At 45.1% G+C, this 22,162-nt stretch overlaps 1 protein-coding gene across 1 annotated transcript in view; it reads left to right on the top strand.

The window, feature by feature from the left end:
• The window catches only part of LOC144821717 (uncharacterized), a 714,421-nt gene that overhangs the window by 597,948 nt on the left and 94,311 nt on the right, over positions 1-22,162 (top strand). Inside the window, exon 27 of the mRNA XM_078678931.1 lies at positions 17,708-17,862. Coding sequence (XP_078535057.1) covers positions 17,708-17,862 — 155 coding nt within the window. The remainder of the gene's footprint in view (positions 1-17,707; positions 17,863-22,162) is intronic.

The following is a 22,162-nucleotide window of genomic DNA, read 5'->3' as shown; positions in this document are numbered from 1 at the left end:
TCCTATGGAAATTTGCATGGGGAAAACACGTTTTGGGACCCCCCTTTTATCTCAACCCCCACTTGACGAACCCCCCTCAAACTTTCAGGGAAGGAGCGGAGTGTAACGGGCCATCTTCTTTGAGAAATTCACGTAGATTCATTAACCGAAGCCAAAGTTATTCCCAATAGAATGTTGTGGATTTCCTATGGAAACTAGGTCCTAACTATATATACCTACTGGCGACCGCCAGTATATATATATATATATATATATATATATATATATATATATATATATATATATATATATATTCACTGAAAAAACCATAGGTTATAGACCATATATAGTTAGGAATTAGCATTTAAAAAACCTTATTTTACTCACACAAAACCATTGAAATTCCATATATAGTTAGTTGCACTAACTATATATCGCGCACCCGCAATCCACTGCTGATCATGTCACATATTACATCATTCATGACATGGTCAGTGACATCACTGATGACATCACTGATGACATCTCAAATGACATCACTGATGACATCACTGATGACAACATCCAGTGACTGTATGTTTCTGTAAAGTTAAAATATGTCTTACATATTGAAGAATGAGTGGATGTATAAGTGTCTGGATGAAGGATTTAGTAGGTGCGTGACTGACTGTATGAGTGAGTGATTAAATGTGTCTCACTGAATGCATGGGTTAGTGACTAAACTGTCTTAATTTGTGCATCATTATGTCTGTTGTTCTGTAAACTGCTGCATGTGTTGATCATTAGCTATACGAGAGGCTATATGTGTTATTAATTGGTTGCCCAAGTATTTCTATGGGAGATTGAGTTTGTGTGGGGGTGGCTGGAAGGTGTGTGACTCTATGCATAGATGTGTGAGCAGTTTATTCACTAGGTGTATGAGTTCAAGAGTGCATGTGGAAACAGCTACATGGGCAGTTGACTGTGTGCATGAGTGTATTGATGAGTGAATGGATATCTCAATGCTACATGTCATAGTAAGTACATATGTAAAACACAGTACATGTGAGAGTTGGCATATATAAATAACTGTGCATGAGAGCCACTGAATGAGTGAGTGGTTGTATCGATCATTGTGAACTTGTATCAGGGATTGTATAAGAGAGTAAATATGTGTTAGTATATGTTTCAATAAGTAAGGTGTGTTTAACTGTATAGTTGAAGAAATGGAGGTGAGATTGTTTCTTTGCATGACTGACTGGGTGTGTGAGTAACTCCATGGATGAGTGGCAGTGTGTGAGTGTCTGTATACACTGAGTGTATCTAAGGTTATATTAGAGTCTGAAGAGGTTTATCGTATTAGCACAAGAATGATGTCAAATGAGATGTCATCAGTGATGTCATCAGTGATGTCATTTGAGATGTCATCAGTGATGTCATCAGTGATGTCACTGACCATGTCATGAATGATGTAATATGTGACATGATCAGCAGTGGATTGCGGGTGCGCGATATATAGTTAGTGCAACTAACTATATATGGAATTTCAATGGTTTTGTGTGAGTAAAATAAGGTTTTTTAAATGCTAATTCCTAACTATATATGGTCTATAACCTATGGTTTTTTCAGTGAATTTTCAAGGTTTTGTAAATGCTAATTCCTAACTATATATGGTCTATAACCTATGGTTTTTTCAGTGAATTTCAATGGTTTTTTAATAGCAAATATCATAAGCTGTCGAATGTCAAGTACGTGGTAAGTGAAAACATTTTCGTGTTTATGCACACTGATCTGCTTTGAATGGTGCCCCCCCCCCCTCATTTCTATTAGGAGTACTCTCTCTTTGCAGATAGTGAAAGGTAGTTAACGCAGGCCTTTGCCCCCGTTGTAATCCGTCGTGCCTGCTTCTCTCTCCATTTGATTGATTGTTATCCAAGTATTTACTGTTTTAGAATTAGTTCTCTTTGGTTCATTCTCTATTTACAAACAAACACAGAGTCGCAATACTCTGTTTAGTCTTTGCAGATAACGAAAAATCGTTTAAAAAAAAAGAAAAGGAATCTAGCAAAATCAGTAGGCCACTAATGGGATCTCTTTTTGACCTCGCTAAAATAGAAACATTAGGAACAACCCCTCATGACAAATACAAAACTAGTGAGATGAACTGAACTCCACACAATGATGGCTGCAAAACAGCTCGGCTCCGCCACCCACCCCGCCCAAAATAACGATAAAGAACGGCTGCCATGATTGGTTGCGGAATGACCACGACGGAGCTACGAAATGGTGCTGCTCTCATGCTAACCCCAGCTTCAGTCTGAAACATCCAGAAACACTGTAGACTACCAATTTGATCAGTTCCGGTAGCGCCCCAATGTAACCCGGTAGAGCAGAACTAGCCCTCCCCTCTTTGACTGATGGTTCTTGTTGCCTGTCCCTTCTGTTGTCATTTAACAGAACTATTTAGCCTGCTGAAAGGGGTTGTGTTCCGACCGCTGGTTGGTGGAGACATTTTGACTATATTCTGTACCTGCGTTGTCGCGTAATGCGTCATATGACGCGCCGCGTTAGCGCATCCGGAAGTCATCCGGGGCGCGCAGCGCGTAACGTAAGCATAACAAGTCATGTGACTTGTTAATAAAACTTTTCATTGGTTCATTTTACTTTTCTTATTGTAATGATGAAAGGCTTGGTCATATGACCTAAAAATTACGCTTTTCATTACTTCCGAACATTATTTTTTCTTAAATATATGTTATAATGTTCCAGGCTAATGTACTTTCCCGGAAATTTTACAACTGTCCTGCAAGTAAAATATATTCTTTTTTCGAGAAAAAGAGCGTTTCTTCGTCCCATGACGGAGCCGTTGAGCAAAAGAGGGTCGACCTGCTGTCTTAGTCGCCGATACGCCTGAATATGAGATTCTTATCGATCACTTTATGTTGCAGGAATAGAAAACACAACAGCCCTTGACCATTTATCTTTACTGCGTTCCTTCGTATTATACCTTTTACCCTTCATGTAATTGGTCTGCTTTATTTCACTTGCCTTTTAATGATTCTAAAACAGTCACTATTATTAAAAACTTTACCAATGTATATACTACTACCATGTTTTCTTTTAAAAACCTTTATTGTGAAAATTTCATTATACAAATACGAGCCTATAACCACGTGGGCCTGCCACAGAGCAAACTGTAATCGTATATGATGAATAGACATTTACACTGTAGAGGAACGTAACGGGCGGGCCATTAGGTTGCAAGAACTAAGGTGTCTAACAGTTACGGAATCGGTGGACGTACATTTTATAATTAAAATACGACAGGGCCAGTTACAATAAAATTATCTAGATATACATTTGCGGGCAAGTACCATGGGTGACGTTAATTCGAACTTTCAACAGTACAGTAATCAATAACACATCAGAACTTAATATCAATAGGGATGTCGAAATAGTCAATCAATTCTCGTCCCCGCCCGCCATGTGCTTCAAAACTGCATACGTATCTCGTGATTTCAAGGTTCTGCAACCAGTACACAACAAGGAGTTACGAGTCCCATTTATTCCGGCGCCATTTTGGGCGAGGACGGGCAGGTCCAGGATATAGTCAAAATGTCTCAACCAACCATCGACTATGATGATGTTCATATGCTGTATTTATTAGAGTAACACTCATCTGTCCACATGAAATTAATTTGCCACAATCTAAACATGTCATTTTAATCTTTCCAAAGTTCTTCTAAATATTTGGGACCGTTTCCCTTGCCTCTGAAGCTCTCAGTGCCACTTCTTTGATGAATGTACTAGCAGGTCAGGGGTTCTCCTCCAAATCTCTCTTTTATGCAGCACTATAATTAATTGGTGCCACCTCTCCATATGACGATGCATGGTATAGTTACCACAACTATATTTTTTTTCGGTTCCTCTGGAGAGTTCATCGTGGCAGATGAAGCGTGTAACGTACCGGGCATTTACCTTTTTTTGCATGTACAGGAAAGGAAAAAAAAATCGAGCGTCCGAGTTCTAAGGTGTCCCAGGGCCATTTTAGTGGACCAGGCCCAAATCCAAAGAACAGGCCGCCATTTTGAGAGTCCTCTTGCAGCCGCCTGTCGCTGTAGCATCAAGAGCAGCCGAAACTCAGCTGAATGGCAACTGAAACGGTAAAGGGGCGCCCCACTACAGCAGACGAGCCTCCACCTAGGAAGGCCCATTCACGCCGGCTCCCCCCCCTTCGGGCACCCCACGCCGTTATTCGGAGCAGTATTGTAGGATGGCCACACCAGTGCGGCAACTTGCTAGACATCACCTCGGTGGTAACCGAATCTCAACGCCTTGTGGTGTCTTCTATTCAAAAAACATTGTTATGCTGCCTTCGACCTATTCGCCGCAAGTGCGCACACAACTCAACTGCATAGCTTGCTAGACACCACCTCGGTGCCATCCGGATCTTGGAATGTCAGCACCTTTTGGTGTCTTCTCTTCAGAAAATATTGTTGCGCTGCCTTTGGCCCCATTCGCACATCAGTCCGCTACTGACGCCATCTCACAGGCTAATGGGGCGCCCCACGCCGACTTTCAGCATTGTAGAATGACCACACCAGTACAGCAACTTGCTAGACATCACCTCGGTGCCATCCGGATCTCGGCGCCCCACTGCAGATGAAGTGCCTCTCAACTATGAAACCACCACGGTGACATCCGGATCTTGGCGCGTTGTGCTGCCTTCGGCCTATTCGCACATCGGTCCGCTACTGACGCCATCTCACAGGCTAATGGGGCGACCCACGCCGAGTTTCAGCATTGTAGGATGACCACACCAGTACAGCAACTTGCTAGACATCACCTCGGTGCCATCCGAATCTTGGCATCTCAACGCCTAGTGGTATCTTCCATACAGAAAATATTGTTACGCTGCCTATGGCCCCATTCGCACATCAGTCCGCAACTTAGACATCACCTCGGTGCCATCCGGATCTTGGCATCTCAGCGCCTTGTGGTGTCAGTCAGAAAATATTGTTGCGCTGCCTTTGGCCCCATTCGCACATCGGTCCGCTACTGACGCCATCTCACAGGCCAACGGGGCGCCCCACGCCGACTTTCAACATTGTAGAATGGCCACAGAAGTGCGACAACTTACTAGACACCACCTCGGTGCCATCCGGATCTTGGCGCGTTGTGCTGCCTTCGGCCTATTCGCACATCGGTCCGCTACTGACGCCATCTCACAGGCCAACGGGGCGCCCCACGCCGACTTTCAGCATTGTTGGATGGCCACACCAGTGCGGCAACTTACTAGACACCACCTCGGTGCCATCCGGATCTTGGCGCGTTGTGCTGCCTTTGGCCTATTCGCACATCGGTCCGCTACTGACGCAAACTCACAGGCCAACGGGGCGCCCCACGCCGACTTTCAGCATTGTAGGATGGCCACACCAGTGCTGCAACTTGCTGGACACCACCTCAGTGCCATCCGGATCTTGGCGCGTTGTATTGCCTTCGGCCTATTCGCACATCGGTCCGCTACTGATGCCGCCTCACGTACCAACGTATTTTCTCCGCATTTTATACCCTATGCCGCATAACAGGTCATGTGACTTGTTTATAAAACTTTTCATTGGTTCATTTTACTTTTGGTTTCCTAATGATGGAAGGCTTGATCATATGACCTAAAAACAACACTTTTCATTGGATGAAAACTTTTTTTTTTTCCCAAACGATGAAAGCCCCACCTTGTTTCTGGATGTTTCAGACTAAACTGGCGTCAGCATGAGAGCACCACCATCTCGTAGCTCCGTCGTGGTCATTCCGCGAGCAATCATGGCAGCCGCTCCCCACCAGAAGCCTGCAGGAGTCGGGGCCCCCAAAACTTTTGATGAATTCTCAAGGCGGAGGGGACGCTTTCGAGAATGGGGTCCAAGACCTAGCAGACAAGCGTCCGATTTCCAAGGTGTCCCAGGGCCATTTCAGTGGACCAGGCCCAAAAAGGAAAGAGCCTGCCGCCATTTTGAGAGTCCTGTGACAGCCGCCTATCGCTGCACCGCAAGAGTGGGCGCAACTCAGCTGAATTGCGGCTTTTGACACAGTGGACCAAAAACGGACGGAATGGCAACTGAAACGGTAAAGGGGCGCCCCACTACAACAGATGACACTCCACCTGGAGAGGCCCGTTCACGCCACCTCCCCCGGGGCGCCCCACGCCGTTATTCGGAGCAGCATTGTAGGATACCAAAACCAGTGCGGCAACTTACTGGACATCACCTTGGTGCCATCGTTCTGCTGCCTTGGAACTATTCGCACAACAGTTTGCTACTGATGACCCACCCCCCGCGACGCCCCACGCCGTTATTTGCTGGGTGGCAACTTACTAGACATCACTTTCGTGTCATCTAGATTTCGGCGCGTTCTGCTGCCTTGGAACTATTCGCACAACAGTTTGCTACTGATGACCCACCCCCCGCGACGCCCCACGCCGGAAATCTGGACGTTGTGCTGCGTTGGGACTATTCGCACAGCCGACCGCTACTTCGTTGTTTTTCCCTAAAAATGTTTATATGTTATTACTATTTTTGTTTTCTTGTATATATTTATAAATTATTAAAGTTTTATAATCTTACTACTTTGTCGGAGTGCTATATATTTTTAATGTGACACATAATTGTAAAAACTTTGATGTACAAAGAGTCATCCCTGGAATCTTCCGCTTCACGCTCGGTCCCCTCCCCAATCACAATACAGGATGGTTTTCAGATAATAGCAACGCTTCTGCTGTGACGGATCTCATCGAGTGTGGGCCTTGATCTACTATAACTCCTTTGAAGAGGGGTGATTCTTTACAGCTGTGGCCATAAACTACATCTGCAGGGCTAGCTGATAGCCTAGGACCGGCCTGGACAATCGGACACAGAGGAAAAGGAGTGTCAGAGGGTGCGGTAGTGAATAGGGCGAAAGGGAGGTGTCGGGCGGGCACAGGGTGTGATTCTCAGGGAAGAGCAGCGCAGATGGGGGGAGGTTTATTACCCATGCATAAGACAGAGAGCGGGGGTGACCACTGCCTGGGTGAGATGCTTGCGAGGGTGGGGAGCCATGCTAAGGATCGACAGCGTGCACAGAGTGGGTCTGGTCAAGGCATCTAAAATGGCTGCCGTGCACGACAAAAGTGTAGCATTTGAAAAAAGACAAGATGGCGCAGACAATGTTTTTCAACACTTCCTGATTTCCTTCGAATCGAACGTTAACAGACGTTGGGGCATATTACCAAAGTTAAGCGATATTTATCCCTAACGATGCATTGCAAAGATTTTTTTACCGTCAGAAATTATCGCAGATAAACCTTGCTATTATCAAGGTTTATCGCAAATACGATAAAAAACGACCGCAATGCATTAATATCGCTGAAAACTCAGCGATATTCATGCATTACCGAGCTAATGCTCTTAGCCATGTTATCCACCTCCCATTGGATAACATGGCTAAGAACTGCTCAGGGCAGCTGTTACTTTTTGGAGATATTCGCGCTTATCTCGAATATTTCCAAAAGTTGATAATAGGAGATAGCGATGTTAGCGACTGTTTCCAGTCGCTAACATCTTGGCATGCCCACTTTGCATGTCATTAGTGATAAATATCACTCACATGCAAAGTGGGGCCCAAGATGGTCGCTATCTCCTACTAGCCGTCGCTAACTGGTGTTAGCAACAGCTAGGTAATACAGATATAATTTTATCTCCGCGAAGCGGAGCGCTGTTACAGATATATATCTTGTTTTTGAACGTTAATTTCTCAAAATCCACTGAAGCACATATATTGAGACCTAGCAAAGGCACATCGGGCTACCAGTCCCTTCGCTTTGACCTCCTCTTGTCTCTCGATCCTACCGAGAGACAAGATGGCGGCCGCTACGTACTGTTTGGAATGTTTACAGACACCGGAGAGCCAATCAGCTTCGCTTCGCAAAGCTCCGTAACGCGAAAAGTACGCGAAGCGGTGCGCTGTTACAGATATATATCTTTTTTTGAACGTTAATTTCTCAAAATCCACTGAAGCACATATATTGAGACCTAGCAAAGGCACATCAGGCTACCAGTCCCTACAATTTTGCCAAGTTTCGTGCAAATCCATTCAGCCGTTCGATTATTATTATTTTTTTTTTTTTTGCCCCGCGGGGCCCTTTTAAAACCTCCACATCAAACCTAGGGGGTCAGCGAGGATCTACTATTCCCCCTTATGGTCATTTGCCCCTTCGCTTTGGCCTCCTCTTGTCTCTCGATCCTACCGAGAGACAAGATGGCGGCCGCTACGGACTGTTTGGAATGTTGACAGACGCCGGAGAACCAATCAGCTTCGCTTCACAAAGCTCCGTTGCGCGAAAAGTACGCGTCCTGGAGCGCTGCCCGGTCCGCTGTTACAGATATATATCTTTTTTTAAACGTTAATTTCTCAAAATCCACTGTAGCACATATATTGAGACCTACAAAAGGCACATCGGGCTACCAGTCCCTACAATTTTGCCAAGTTTCGTGCAAATCCATTCAGCCGTTCGGGCTAAAAGTGAGGCCAACCGCCCTATGGAAAACTCAATGTTAAAAACACGTTTTGGGACCCCCCTTTTTTCTCGACCCCCCCTGGACGAACCCCCCCCCCCCAATTTTCAGGGGCTGCTCAGAAACAAAATGTGCCATTTTCCTGAAAATTTCAGCCAATTCCGTCCACAAACGCCAAAGTTATTAGACATAGAATTTTCAAAAAACCCATAGAGAAAAAATCCTAACTATATATACCTACTTTTTCAACGCACTACCATTACAACAAATCTTTTACAACGCAAGTGCTTTTACAATGCATGCTTTTACAACGCATGCAATTACAACGCAGATGCCATTACAACGCAAGTCTTTACAACGTAAGTATATTTATTCGAGTTAGTTATTTTGTTTGTTTAAAAGTAGTTAATAATTACTTTGTGCTTATATAATATTGATTTTTAAAACTAAATGCATTAGTAATTTAAAATGAATTGATATCTTGAATTTTAAATATTTATTAATAAAAAAATATTATTAGATTTAGAATAAGTATTAATAATTTTAAATATTAATACTCAGTTAATACTCAAGTAATAAATGTATTAGAAAAATTCTGTTTTATTAAAAGTTATTAAAGGATTATTATTCATTTAATACTCTTGTATTTCAAAATATATATTAAAAAACATATTTTAATAAAAAGTCTTTTATTATAAGCATTATTAATTTATATTTAATTAATTCACTCGAATTATTAATAATAAAGAAATAAAAAAGATATATTATATTTTTTAAAATAATTATTAATATTTAATATTAATACTCAATTAATACTCAAGTATTCAAATTATCAAATGTAAAATATAAAAAAGTTATGAAAGGGTTAATATTAAATTAATATTTTTTTAAAAATATATATATATAAAAAAATAAATATGTAAAAAGTATTTTACAAGTAATTCATTGATATTAAAATAAGATTTATTGTTTTTAAAAAATAAAAAATATATAAAATTAAAATAAGTTATATATAAAGTATTTTAATATAAGCATTAGTTATTTATATTTAATTAATACCTTTTTTTAAAAATACATTTTTATAAAATTAATAATAATATTTAATATTAATATTCAATTAATACTCAAGTATAAAAAAGTTAAAAAATTATTTTGGATTTAAAAATAGGGCGATTGGAGGAGCATACCGCTGGTGGCTTATCGGGTTTTGGGATGGCCACAATCGCTGCGGTACGCTGGTCCATTGGGAGTCTCGCCAGCGCCAGGCTCTCCTCTTACATTGCCAACAGGTGCTTGCCAAGTGTATTTGACATGAGTTTATACCATTCTATTGGGATCCCGTTGGGGCCCAAAGCTTTCCCTGATTGGACCATATGAATCGCCTGCTGTACTTCCTCCTCCGTCAGATCCGCCTCATGCTCTTGGGCTGTCTCCGGCAAAAGCGTTGGAATTTCTACGGCACCGAGGGAAGCCATAGTCGCCTGCAGTGTGATCTCCGTTTCCGGAGTATATACCGCCTGAAAATGCTCCGCTAGTGTACGTACCACGTCTTCCGGGTGTGATTGCAGCTGTCCCTCGCCGTTATTGAGGTGCTGTATACCTCTATTGCTCCCTCCCCGCTTGTCTAACCACGCCAGCATTCTCCCTGCCTTGTCCCCAATGTCATAGACTCTATGAGCCGTACTGGAAATGTTTTCTATGACTTGCGACTTTAGATGGTCCTGATACTGCTGTTGGCGTAATTTGAGTGTGTGTGCAGTGTCTGCCGTGGGATCGGCCATATGTGCCACGTTCGCCTCATGGAGCGCTAGTTCCAATTCAGCGAGTTCCCTCCGGCATGTCCTTTTGTGTCCCGAGATGGATTGCTCGCCCCCTCAGAACCGTTTTGTAGGCTTCCCACAGGATGGAGGGGGATGACACTGACGCCTCGTTTTCTGCAAAATACTGTAAGGTCTTTCTTGATCTTGGGGTTCACCAAGAAATTTGGGTATATGGGATATATCCTTGCGCGCGTCTTCTCTTTAGTGGAGAGCGTCAAGACCACTGGTGAGTGGTCCGACACTCCTCTGGGCAATATGTCTATGGAATCTACATCACTCATGCCATCACCCAGTAGCAGAAAATAATCTAGACGGGACAGGCTATTATGCAGGTGTTCTGTTGAGTAGTGGGGTGTTTATGTCTCCATACATCTGCCAGTCCCATCGCCTCCATGAAACCCGGGAAGGCGGGTGAGCCCGGCGTGTGCGTCCTCACCGGAAATGTGTCTAGTGTCGGGTCTACAATGGCATTGAAGTCTCCCCCTTTGATTGTGTCTCCCGCTGGGAGATTCAGTAGGAATTCTCCCAAAGCTGGCAGCGCAATGGAATGGAGCGCCGGAGGAATATAGACGGACACCATGTTCAGAAGTCTCCCCTCCTACTGTCCATGCACCGCTGCAAAACGGCCTTGATCGTCTATTTTATGCTGGAGTATTATAAAGGGTGAGTTTTTTTTTATTAAGATACCAGTCTCCCTTGATCCCGAGGTGAACTCCGAGTGTGCCACCATCCTATAGCCTCGTCTATCAAGTGCTCGACATGCCGTTCCCGTAAGGTGTGTCTCTTGTAGTAACACTAGCGCCGGGCACTGTCGTTTTATTGCCTGCAGGACCAACCCCCTCTTGATTTTGTTACCCAGCCCTCTAACGTTCCAAGTAAGCATGCGGAGGAGGGGGACCGATGTGTGGTGGGTCGTGCCATCAGGCGCCGCTGACCGGGACTGTCGAGTCATCATGAGGAGGCAGTAACTCACCCCGTCTCTCTGTCAATAGTGGTGCACCGCAACCACCGTCCCCAAAGGGTCTACATGTGCAATGTGTACTAAAGTGTGTCAAAACGTGTGAATCTTGAATCAAAACTAAGAAACTTCCCTTTCCCTCCCCCTCCCTGCCTCCCTGCTCCACGGACATAACACCGCCCGCATCCCCAACTTCGCAGTGTGCTTAACCCCATCCCAACCCATCTTACTTGCTCGTGGGGGTAAAGAGTCCCGGAGCCGCAACGGCCCAATCCACCTTACTCAGGGTCACCCAACCATGAGTCCAGGAGGCACGTCATCCAGCTGTCGTGAAGCCCTCCGTCCACTGTGCAGAGTCACGGATAGTTAGGAGTCCGGCGGCTGCCCACCAACTTCTGATCCTGCCTCAGAAGTCCTGTCCTGCGGCATCGTTACCTCTGGATGTGTCTCTGTTCGTGATCCGGTGTGTTGAATCCGATGTCCTTTATTGGATCGGCGAGGCCCCTTGACCTGTCTCCAGCCGTCGAGCCAGTCCTGTGCCATCTCAGGTGTATCGAAGAACCACGCCCTCCCGTCCACCACGACTCGCAGCTTCGCAAGGAATAGCATTGAGTATGGTAGTTCCTTTGCTCTCAGAGCTTTTTTGACCTCGAAGAAGGTTTTCCGGCGTCTGGCCACCTCCGCCGTATAGTCAGTGTAGAGTTGTGGAGTTTTATGGGCGGCGCAACTCCTGCCGCTTGTAATATAGCATCCCTGTCCCTAAAGTTGAATAACCGGGCCAGGACCGGTCTCGGTGCGGCGCCCGGCTTCGGTGTGCCTCCAGGCACCCGGTGCGCCCTTTCTACCGAGAAGTACTGGGACAATCCTTTGGGCTGCAATTTAGTTTTTATGAGATCCTCAACATACAGGTCCATCGCTCTTTTGCCTTCCGTCTCTGGAATACCTAGGATTCGCACATTGCTCCTTCGGGAGCGCCCTTCCTGGTCATCCAGCTTTGCTTGTAGTTGTTTGGTCACCGTTTTCATGCGCTCCATTGCTTGCTGCAGTTCTGAGGTGTCTGCAACCAGTGACTTCGTAACCACTTCCACCTGCGCCACTCGCTCCGACATTTTGTGGAAGTCAGCACGCAGTAGGGTGATAGTGGAGATAGTCCCTACAGTTGTTTGAACACTGAAGAGGGTCTTCGTGATGTCTTCCAGTGTCACTTTCTTGCTCCCATCCGTTTCAGGACTCTTTCCCGTGGATGTGCGGCCTTTAGTGTGCGGTTGGGTATGTTTCTCGTAGGCATATTTATCGAGTTTGGCTTGTGCCAACATATTTCTTGATCCTCTGCCTGACATGTCATTTGGCGTTACCTGCCCGTGGCCATGAACGCGGGGCTCCGCCGCAATGGGAACAGCGGAAGCACGCCACACCTCCCACGTATCGGAAGTTTTTCTTATTTTTTATTATTAACGAGGAGGCGGTGCCTGAGTCCCACTATGTCCGCTCACCAGTCCGTCCGTGACGCAGGGCGTTTGTATAAATCTCACGTTGCCACACTCCAACACCCTTATTACCGTCCCAGAGCCGCCTTACATCTCAGCTCCTCCGTTTATGCACAGGGTTTGCTGGGGTAGAAGTGTCCTGCTCACCTGGACAATGTGTGTGGGGACCTCCAATTGTGCTCCGTCCGTGCATCCTCAGACGGAATCTGTTCGTAATATCCTCGAGCAGTATGCCTCAAGATGCTGACCGCACCTCCAAAAAATAGGCAATTGGGGGGGGGGGTCGATATCATGCTCCAACACTGGCCAGCTACTCCAGAGCCTCCGGGCAGTGTCCTACACACCACCTCCTTCCTCTGATTTATGCCAGTGGGTCTTTAATGTGGGCGATGACGGCTCAGGGTGTATGATGCGCCAACGCAGCCCCCCCACAGCGTGACCGTCTTGTCTTTTGTCTGTTGTGTCGTGGCCATATCGTAAATGCTGTGCCACTCCCTACCGAGGCGTGCGTGCAGCCAAGGTCCCCGCAACGGTGGAAGCGCCTCTTCAGGATGAATGCGCCTCTTCAGCCGCCTTCCTACCTCCGCCAAAGAGCCGCGCTCAGCACCGTTAACTGCGTCGCCGTGGCGGCTGGCCAGCACGCTATTGACGTCGGGGGTCCAGTTTACCCCGCAGCGGCACCTCAGAAGTGTGGCAGTTCTCTCCCCTCCGTAGATGGTCTCCTGCTTCCGTCCGTCTCCTGGGTCCCGGCAGGCCCGATCGGCCATGCGGGGGGTCCGTGCCTGTAATAGGTTGCTTCGTCTCGCCGTCCGTGGGGTCACCCGCGCGTCCGCTATCGTCCTCGCAGCCCAGGCAGGAAGAACGCGGAGACCCCCTTCAATGTCGCGCTTGTTGCTCACCAAAGTGGGCGGTGTGCCCCTCACCCGCCGGCGGACCGGCCAGCCGCGGCCCCTTGCAGCCGTCTAGCCCTCACTTCCGCCCGGGCTCTTCACAACTCCAGTCTGGTGCCGCTTCTGCGATGGCAGGCCCCGTGCCCGCTCTTCACCACCGGCCGGTTCCAAACGTCGGATACTGACCGGGGTCAAAGTATTCGGTGCCGGCTGTCCCCAGGTCTCGGGATCTGCCTTGTTCAGGTAGTTACTTTACGGATTAGTGTGGCGGATAAGCGAAATGAGCCTCACTGACCCTGGAGCTCTTCTGCTACGCAGCCGCCATGCTAGGCTGCCAGCCACGCCCCCGAATGTGCTTATTTTGACTTGATCATGATTCATAACTTACAGCGTAACTTCCATGCTCTTTCTCTTTTTAACGCTATCCAGTTCTGTCCCTCCTAATCCTTTTCTCTCTAACCTCACCTCACCCACTCTGTCAGCTTTGTCATCTGCTAATTTGTTTTAACTTATCATGTTCTTAACTCATCCACATCACTATTTCCTCTGTATATTCAGCTGTTCTTTCCTTATACGCTACTCTTTTCCCCCGTATTTTTCCTGTACCTGTGTTATATTGAAATATAGATTCCATTCATTTAAGTATAATTGCAAACTTATTCATATTGTTATTCATTGGAACTTAACAGTTACGTATGGTCGAATTTACGCAGTTTTTGGTATGAATTGAATTCTCTTTTTGAAGTGATTGTTTTTAAAGAATGGCCAAGGTTTCATAGAAGCTGATAACTTAACATCTTGTTTAATGTTTTTAAACTATAGGCAAGGTTTAACAGAATATCAGTAAGTCAGTCCTCCCTCATGTGATGATCTGGATGCTTTCTTTACAGAGAAATCTAGGCTCATTAACATGGATCTGAAAACCAGGTGGGCTCTATTGCTACCCAATCGGTCTGCACCCCCCCCGGCCTTACGAGACAAGTTCGAACCAAGTAGCCGGGCTATCATAAACAATGCATCCTGGGACACCTTTACCCCCCTCATTGAAAGGGACATCAAAAAGGTTCTTCAGAGTATCAACCCATCTAATCACTTCAGTGACCCGTTACCACCCTCTATCTTCAAAGACATTAAGGATGCTGTCTCTCCCATCTGGAAAACATCGTCAATGTATCTTTGTGCCTACAAGATGCTCAGGTAACCCCGATATAAATAAAACCTATCACAGACAGCGCTAATCTTAACAACTTCCGCCCTATCTCCAGCATTCCCACATTAGCCACACTCCTAGAAAAATGCGTCCAGTCACAACTCTGTGCGCACATTGAAAATTTCCATCTCCTGGACCAACATCATTCTGGCTTTCGTAGTTGGCGGGCACAGCACTGAATGGGCTCTCACTCAAGTGATGGATGACATTTTAACAATGCTTGACCGAAATGAATCTTGCCTCCTTATCCTCCTTGACCTTTTCTCTGCATTTGACACAGTCAATCACGACAACCTCCTAGTCATTCTGGAGCACAGGATGGGCCTCTCTGGTCAGGTGCTGCAATGGTTCTCGTCCTTCCTCCAGCACAGATCCCAAAGAGTTAAGGCGAACCACTCTCTCTCCCAGCCATCACCAGTTTCCATGGGGGTTCCAAGGGGTCCACCCTATCTCCCATACTCTTCAACCTGTTCCTGGAACCATTAGCTAATGAACTAAAATCCATGGACATTCTCTTCCATATGTATGCAGATGACACCCAACTCTATCTGAAAATCTCTTCCCCGGATAGCATCACTTCACTCAACTCTACCCTATTGACTACTCAAAACTGGTTAACTGAGAACCACCACCTGCTAAACACCTCCAAAACAGAATTCCTCCTCATTTCTCCCCCGAAACACACTCCTAAAATTGACCTCTGGATGAACCAACTCACTGCTTTCAACTGCTCCCCCCGCATTATCGACTATGCTAAATCTCTAGGAATCATCCTGGACAAGCACTTGAACATGAAGGCTCATATCAGCAATGTGTGCAAGGGAGCTAACCACCTTATGTCGATACTCGGGAATCTCAAACCTTTCCTACCTCAAGCGAATTTCAAGCAAGTGGTCTAAGCGCTAGTTTTGCCGAGGCTTGATTCTGGCAGTGCTACGCTCTATGGCCTCCCCAAATATACCCTGGCCCCACTAAGGGCATCCTTAAATGGGGAGGCCAGATTGGTTACGGGCAGCAAGCGAAATGCACACATCTCCCCAGTCTTAAAATCCATAAGATGGCTGCCCAATGAAGCTAGAATTCAGTTAAAGATTGACAGTCTGTCCCACAAAGCCCTCCACTTCAAAACCCCCAGCTATCTAGCCGAAAATCTAGAACTATCCGCAAGGGGTAGACCATCTAGGAGTGCTAACACTCTCCTCCTGAAACTTCAGATCTTTCGTAAAAAGAGAACATGCCAACGAGCCTTCTCCGGCCATGCACCAAAAATCTGGAACTCTCTTCCACTGGAAATTCGTAGAATCTCCTCCAAGGTTGCTTTCAAATTGGAAGTCAAAAGATTTCTCAGGAATAAGTTCTTACCTTAAGAAGATGTGCGATTGTCTGCTCTTATTGCATCGAACATACTCCAGAATTGGATGTTACTCTTGTATATTATTATTTTTTTTTTCTCTTCTTCCGCTCGTGTTGTCACATTTGATCCTTTCTATGTTGCTATGTATCAGCTACTAGCCCATTCGTCGCTGACCCCAGGATTTGTTTCCGGCCTTGTTATGTGAGACCTATTTGATTCATTGCCTGTTTATATTCCCATTTCTCTCATGTAGTGAACTGTTACCTTCCTTCCCTTCAAATTGTAAAGCACTCTGATATCCTTCAGGATCAAGTTTGCACTATATAAAACTTTATAAATAAATAAAATAAATAAAGTAAAAGGATGCCAGGACCTTTTGCTAGTAGTTTATTCTGAATTATGTCCAACAATGTTCAGATACAATAATTAAACCACGCGGAGTTTGAGATAGAGATGGGGAGGAACTTCATACCAGAGACTTGAGACAGAGGCCATACAGAGCTGTAATCATCTTCCTTCTCTGACGGCTACAGAAAGGTACATCTAGCCTTCACTCAGGGTGTGTATCTGTCTGCCTGCCAGTGCAGACAAGAATAGCAATATTGATGAACATTGGTTTTATTGTTCAGAAGAAGTATACAGGTGTGAACCATCTTTGAAACTTGAAGTAGATATATTTTTGGTGCTAAGTTTAGCTTAGTTACCCAAGAGAAAGGTGGGTGTGGTCTGCAATAGTGATATAAAGAAAGCTGTATGGTCACCATTATGTCACAATATCTTTTATTATTCATCCTTCTGGAAAGTATTATTGCCACTATTATGCTGGTTCTGATTATAGTTATGATTCATAGTGTGTGCACCTGGATAACATTTTGGTTTTAAAGTTAATCTTATAAAATATGTTCCTGGTTTCCTAGTTTTCTTGAGTGTGTCTTTCAATGATGAAAGAGGGTTTGGGTTCCACTATCAATTTCTGTGATACCTCACAGGATTGATTGTTAACTAAAACGCATCTTACTCAAGAATTGTTCCGTGGATTGTGTGGATTTTGGCAGTCCATCTAGCTTTCTGTCTCGTGTCGGACATAGGGAAGTTGTCAATGACCTTAGTCCTAGGACATCTAAAAAGCCTAATAGCGGGCTGTGTTTCTGGAAAGAAAATCTAGAACAGGTATCATCTGCTGTCATATTTTCATTCCTGATTTTCTATGAACTCTCCTTTTTCCGAAATCCCCTTTCTCCATTGCAGAGTATTTTGAACCACTCTTCAAATGTTGGATATACTGTGGTTCACAGTTCACTTTAACCTTGATCTAATACATTCCAAATCTTCCCTTGTAATGTAATGACTCCAAATCTCTACTTGTTCAGTCTGGAAGGTGCACCGGCACCTGACTTGGGTAGAGTCATGCGTATAAAAATAAGAAATTAATAAACAAAGAAATCAATTCACAACATGTGATCTAACATGCTCCTGCTTTTTTTCAGTAATTCTGACACCCTGGCAAAGGCGTAATGAAACCAAGACGGGAAAGAAAAGGCGACTGGATGGTGAGGTGAGAAAGGAGATGGAGAGGCTGCAGCAACTTGCTAATGAGAAGTCCAATGCAATTCATCAGTACCTGCTGAGTGGAAATGAGAAGGTAAGACATGATATCCTTAAGTGTAGCGCAGAGAGAAATAGTAAGATACCAGCCACCCTCCAGATAAATGTAGGGTGAATGTAAGTGAGTGATTCTCAATGAGACTAATGGCCAATCAAGCCCTTCATGCACAGCTGTTCAATGCACCTCGCGCGGTGCTGTACGACACCGTATGTTACACAATCACATTGCACAAAGGAAGAGGTGGAAACTGTAACATATTATACATTGAGGAAGTATGACTGAAGCAGTCTCAGTACCCTGTACTTGAGGAGAACCAGGTGACTGCCTTTACGGCCAAAGGACATGTACGTGTGCTATGGAGTGTTCTTGCAGCATCATCTGAATTAGATTTCAAGACTGTAATCCGAATAGTTTAGTCAGCTATATTTAAATGCACAAATGTTTCCTAAAAAGGACCAGTCTGTCGGACTTTGTTTTAGGTCTGGTATTAACTGCGCTGTAGGGCTAGTCATATCAAACCTATTCTCTGCAAAACATACATGTTGCTCTCAAGAGTCTGGAAAGAATGCAGCCTTCTTGCGGTCCTCATCTGTCCATTGCATCCTAGCTTTCTCATTGGTGGAATTACATGCTGCAACATTTACAAATTGACCTCACAGAAAAAGGCCACTTAGATGTGCAATCCTACATGAAAATGTGCTGTGCATTTTGGGGATTCTTGCACTGGGAGACTGTCATGCAGTTATTTAAACCTTTCTTCATGTAGGCAGAATTAATGTAACAAAAAAAATCCAAAAACGAAATCTTATTAAATCACGCATCTATTCTTACTGAAGTCAACCTTCTTTTTGTAAGACATATTTTTTCATTTGCATAATAATCCATTTCATACACTGGATTTGTATTACTTCCAGTCATGTCATTAGCGCTGCAGCGTCCCCTACCGACTGTGGCTTCATAAAAATACTCCTAGACGAATATGTGATGAAATTCAGCATACCATTCCTAGACACAATTACCATAGCAAATAGGTTCATTTTGCCTCTATTCCTGGTCCCTTTGCATTTTGGCCACATTCTGCTATGTTAGATCCATGGGTGCAATTCAATAAAATAAGCTAGCCCTCATCAGATAACCAAACTGTGCTCCATCTCGAAAAAGTGTTGACTTTTGTAGGGCTAAATCACTCAAATGCGTTTCAATTCATGTACGTCCCCAAGGCTAGTATGTCGTTTTATTTTATAATGTACTATAAGTTACTGGTATGTTGTTCTGGATTTGACGTCAAACATTAATTCACTTTCAATCAAAATGTAACATTACTGTCAATTAGTCCGATGATAAGATTCAACATTCAGTCACTTCTGGGACCTGTAGTTTTACTTTTCTATTATAGTTGCTGACATACAGGTTCCAGAATGCTGAGTGCCTCAGGCTGAATACACAGTTTTGCTAAAAGTCAACCTTGTGACTTGTGGCTAAATGGTGGGTATTTTAATAAAAGTTCAAATATGATGTGAAGAAACATAGATATGTTTTCATTTGCTATAAACAGTTTGAGAAACAGGGGACCCCTACGCAAATAGGTTTGCTATAGGTAGGGAAATAACAGTTTTGAAAAAGACTTATAGCAAACAGATAATTAAATGCCAAAACCTCTCACTCATATATTGACATATATAGCTACAACAATCACACAATTCTCTATGTATATAATAGCAGAGAGATATATAGTTTGATATACAAAAAATCTTTTTATTTCATATCATTGATTACCTAATTCTTTTAGTTGTCCTATATAGACTTTATAAATAGATGTTTATAATACAAAATTGTATATTACATTTTCTAGAGGTATACACATAGAAAGAAAAACATGAAAACATAAACATATATCACGAAAAACCAAAGAGACAAATCGGTCGATAGTCTATAATGGTAGGCAAAAGCGGAGAGTTTTGACACTACGCGCGTTTCGGCATTCTGCCTTCATCAGGTGACCGTCATTCGCGTGTATACTGTACAGGACAACAAACTTATGTAGCATTGGTATGTTGATAGAGGTAAATTGTTTTAGAGGCCCACATCTATTTTCCTCAATCGAATTAGCGCCGATAGTGCACTAGTTTTATGATTACCGTTTCCAGAGATGCTTTAAAATAGGTTCATATGGTAATCAGACCCAGTCTGTGGTCAAGATGCTTGCTCGGAATAGGTTCAAATGCTCTAATCCAACACCTATAGGTGGTATCGATGTCTTTAATCAAACATGTAGGTGAGCTGAAACGCCATATTTGGGGGCCGGCACATATGTTTTCGATATCTTCTTTTCTTATAACGGGCGAACAAGTGGCAGTTTCTATTTTTTCATTTTTGTTGTAAACGACGGACGTCGCGTATCTTTCAATAGGCAAAAAAACCCTTTCTTGATTATACAGAGTAGAATTCTCGCGCCGGACCTCCCCTCCGATGTGCTGATAGATGCATTTGCTATAAAGATATGAATGCAAAAGCAGGTAGGAGAGGGCTCGTATTAGAGAGACTGGTGTGGTGTGGGTGTCAGTGGCGTCACTAGGGTTGGTGTCACCCGGTGCTGGTAACTCATGGTGTCACCCCCTCACGACTCACTGCATGGACCTCCTCCCCTCGAGCCCGCCAGTGGACACAGTTGGCAAGTAACGTTTGTAAATGTAGGTCCTATATTTACAAAGGCCATAGAAGAAAAATTGAATTCAACAAGGTCGGAGGTAAAAGATTTTTCACACAACTGCACAAATTGTAGGTGTGAATCTATGATGCCTTCAATTTAGTAGGTGCGAGTCTGCATCGCTTTGGAGCGCCTTATACTAGAAATGAGTGTGTTGGTGACAGTGCGTAAGAAAAAACTTTAGTGATCTAAGAACAGCAGAGTGCCCTGGGGGATAGAATGGGACGAGGGGGCATCATCTCAGTGCTCAAAGACCTCCATGTCTTGAGGTTGCATTAACAAGCTATCCATTAACAAGTGACAGGGAGCAGAGGGCCACAGGGTGCTCTAATGATGAAATCATGGTGCCAAATATCTGTACCAGCTGAAAGCAGAGAGATGAGAGGTGAAGCAGCCAAGCAGAGACCACTGTGCCCGCCCGCAGTGACTTCTAAGAGTCCTGAGGATGGAGAGGGACAGCCAGAGAGGGCAGCATGGGACAGGGAGGGTCAGAGAGGGCAGAGTGGGACAGGGAGGGCCAGCCTAAGAGGGCAGAGTGGGACAGGGAGGGCCAGCCTGAGAGGGCAGAGTGGGACAGGGAGGGCCAGCCTGAGAGGGCAGAGTGGGACAGGGAGGGCCAGCCTGAGAGGGCAGAGTGGGACAGGGAGGGCCAGCCTGAGAGGGCAGAGTGGGACAGGGAGGGCCAGCCTGAGAGGGCAGTGTGGGACAGGGAGGGCCAGCTGGAGAGGGCAGAGTGGGACAGGGAGGGCCAGCCTGAGAGGGCAGAGTGGGACAGGGAGGGCCAGCCTGGGAGGGCAGAGTGGGACAGGGAGGGCCAGCCTGAGAGGGCAGTGTGGGACAGGGAGGGCCAGCCTGAGAGGGCAGAGTGGGACAAGGAGGGCCTGCCAGAGAGGGCAGGATGGGACAGGGAGGGCCTGCCAGAGTGGGCAGGATGGGACAGGGAGGGCCAGCCAGAGAGAGGGTAGAGTGGGACAGGGCGGGCCAGCCCGAGAGGGCAGTGTGGGACAGGGAGGGCCTGACAGAGAGGGCAGGATGGGACAGGGAGGGCCAGCCAGAGAGAGGGCAGAGTGGGGCAGGGAGGGTCACCCAGAGAGGGCAGGTTGTACACAGTAAAGTCAATATAGCCGACTTGTTTTAAGAACAGCGGGCTTGGCTCGGGGCTGCAGATATTGTTTTAATGATAATTTACTGATGAAGCATAACGCTGAGAAGGCGGTGCCAGGTAACGTTCGCCCACAGAAAACACCGAGCAACCCCACACAGCTTCCTGCATCCCCCCGGGCTTCGATGAGCTATATACATTCCAATGTATTACAATAATCCCTCCTTGGTTTATTTATTTATTTATGCGTTTTTATATAGCGCAGACTTTACCCAAAGGTGTCAGAGCACTTCACAAAAGGAACAGTAATGAAACATGAGGAGAAAATTACAAGTGAACAAATTGCAACAGCAAACATTAAATTACATGAGGCAAAAGTGACAAATGTGAGCAAACCAAATACAAGAGGTAGCAAATGGTACAATTATAGGAAGAAAAGTGACAGGTGTGCAGGTTACAAAGGTGTACAAAGGTATACAAAGTACAAATAGCGGTATAAAACTGCAAAAAGAGCCAAGGTGCAATCC

This window comes from Lissotriton helveticus, chromosome 2_2, assembly GCF_964261635.1.
Source record: "Lissotriton helveticus chromosome 2_2, aLisHel1.1, whole genome shotgun sequence".
In the NCBI taxonomy this organism is placed as follows: domain Eukaryota; kingdom Metazoa; phylum Chordata; class Amphibia; order Caudata; family Salamandridae; genus Lissotriton; species Lissotriton helveticus.
This window is presented reverse-complemented; position numbering and strand designations above follow the sequence as displayed.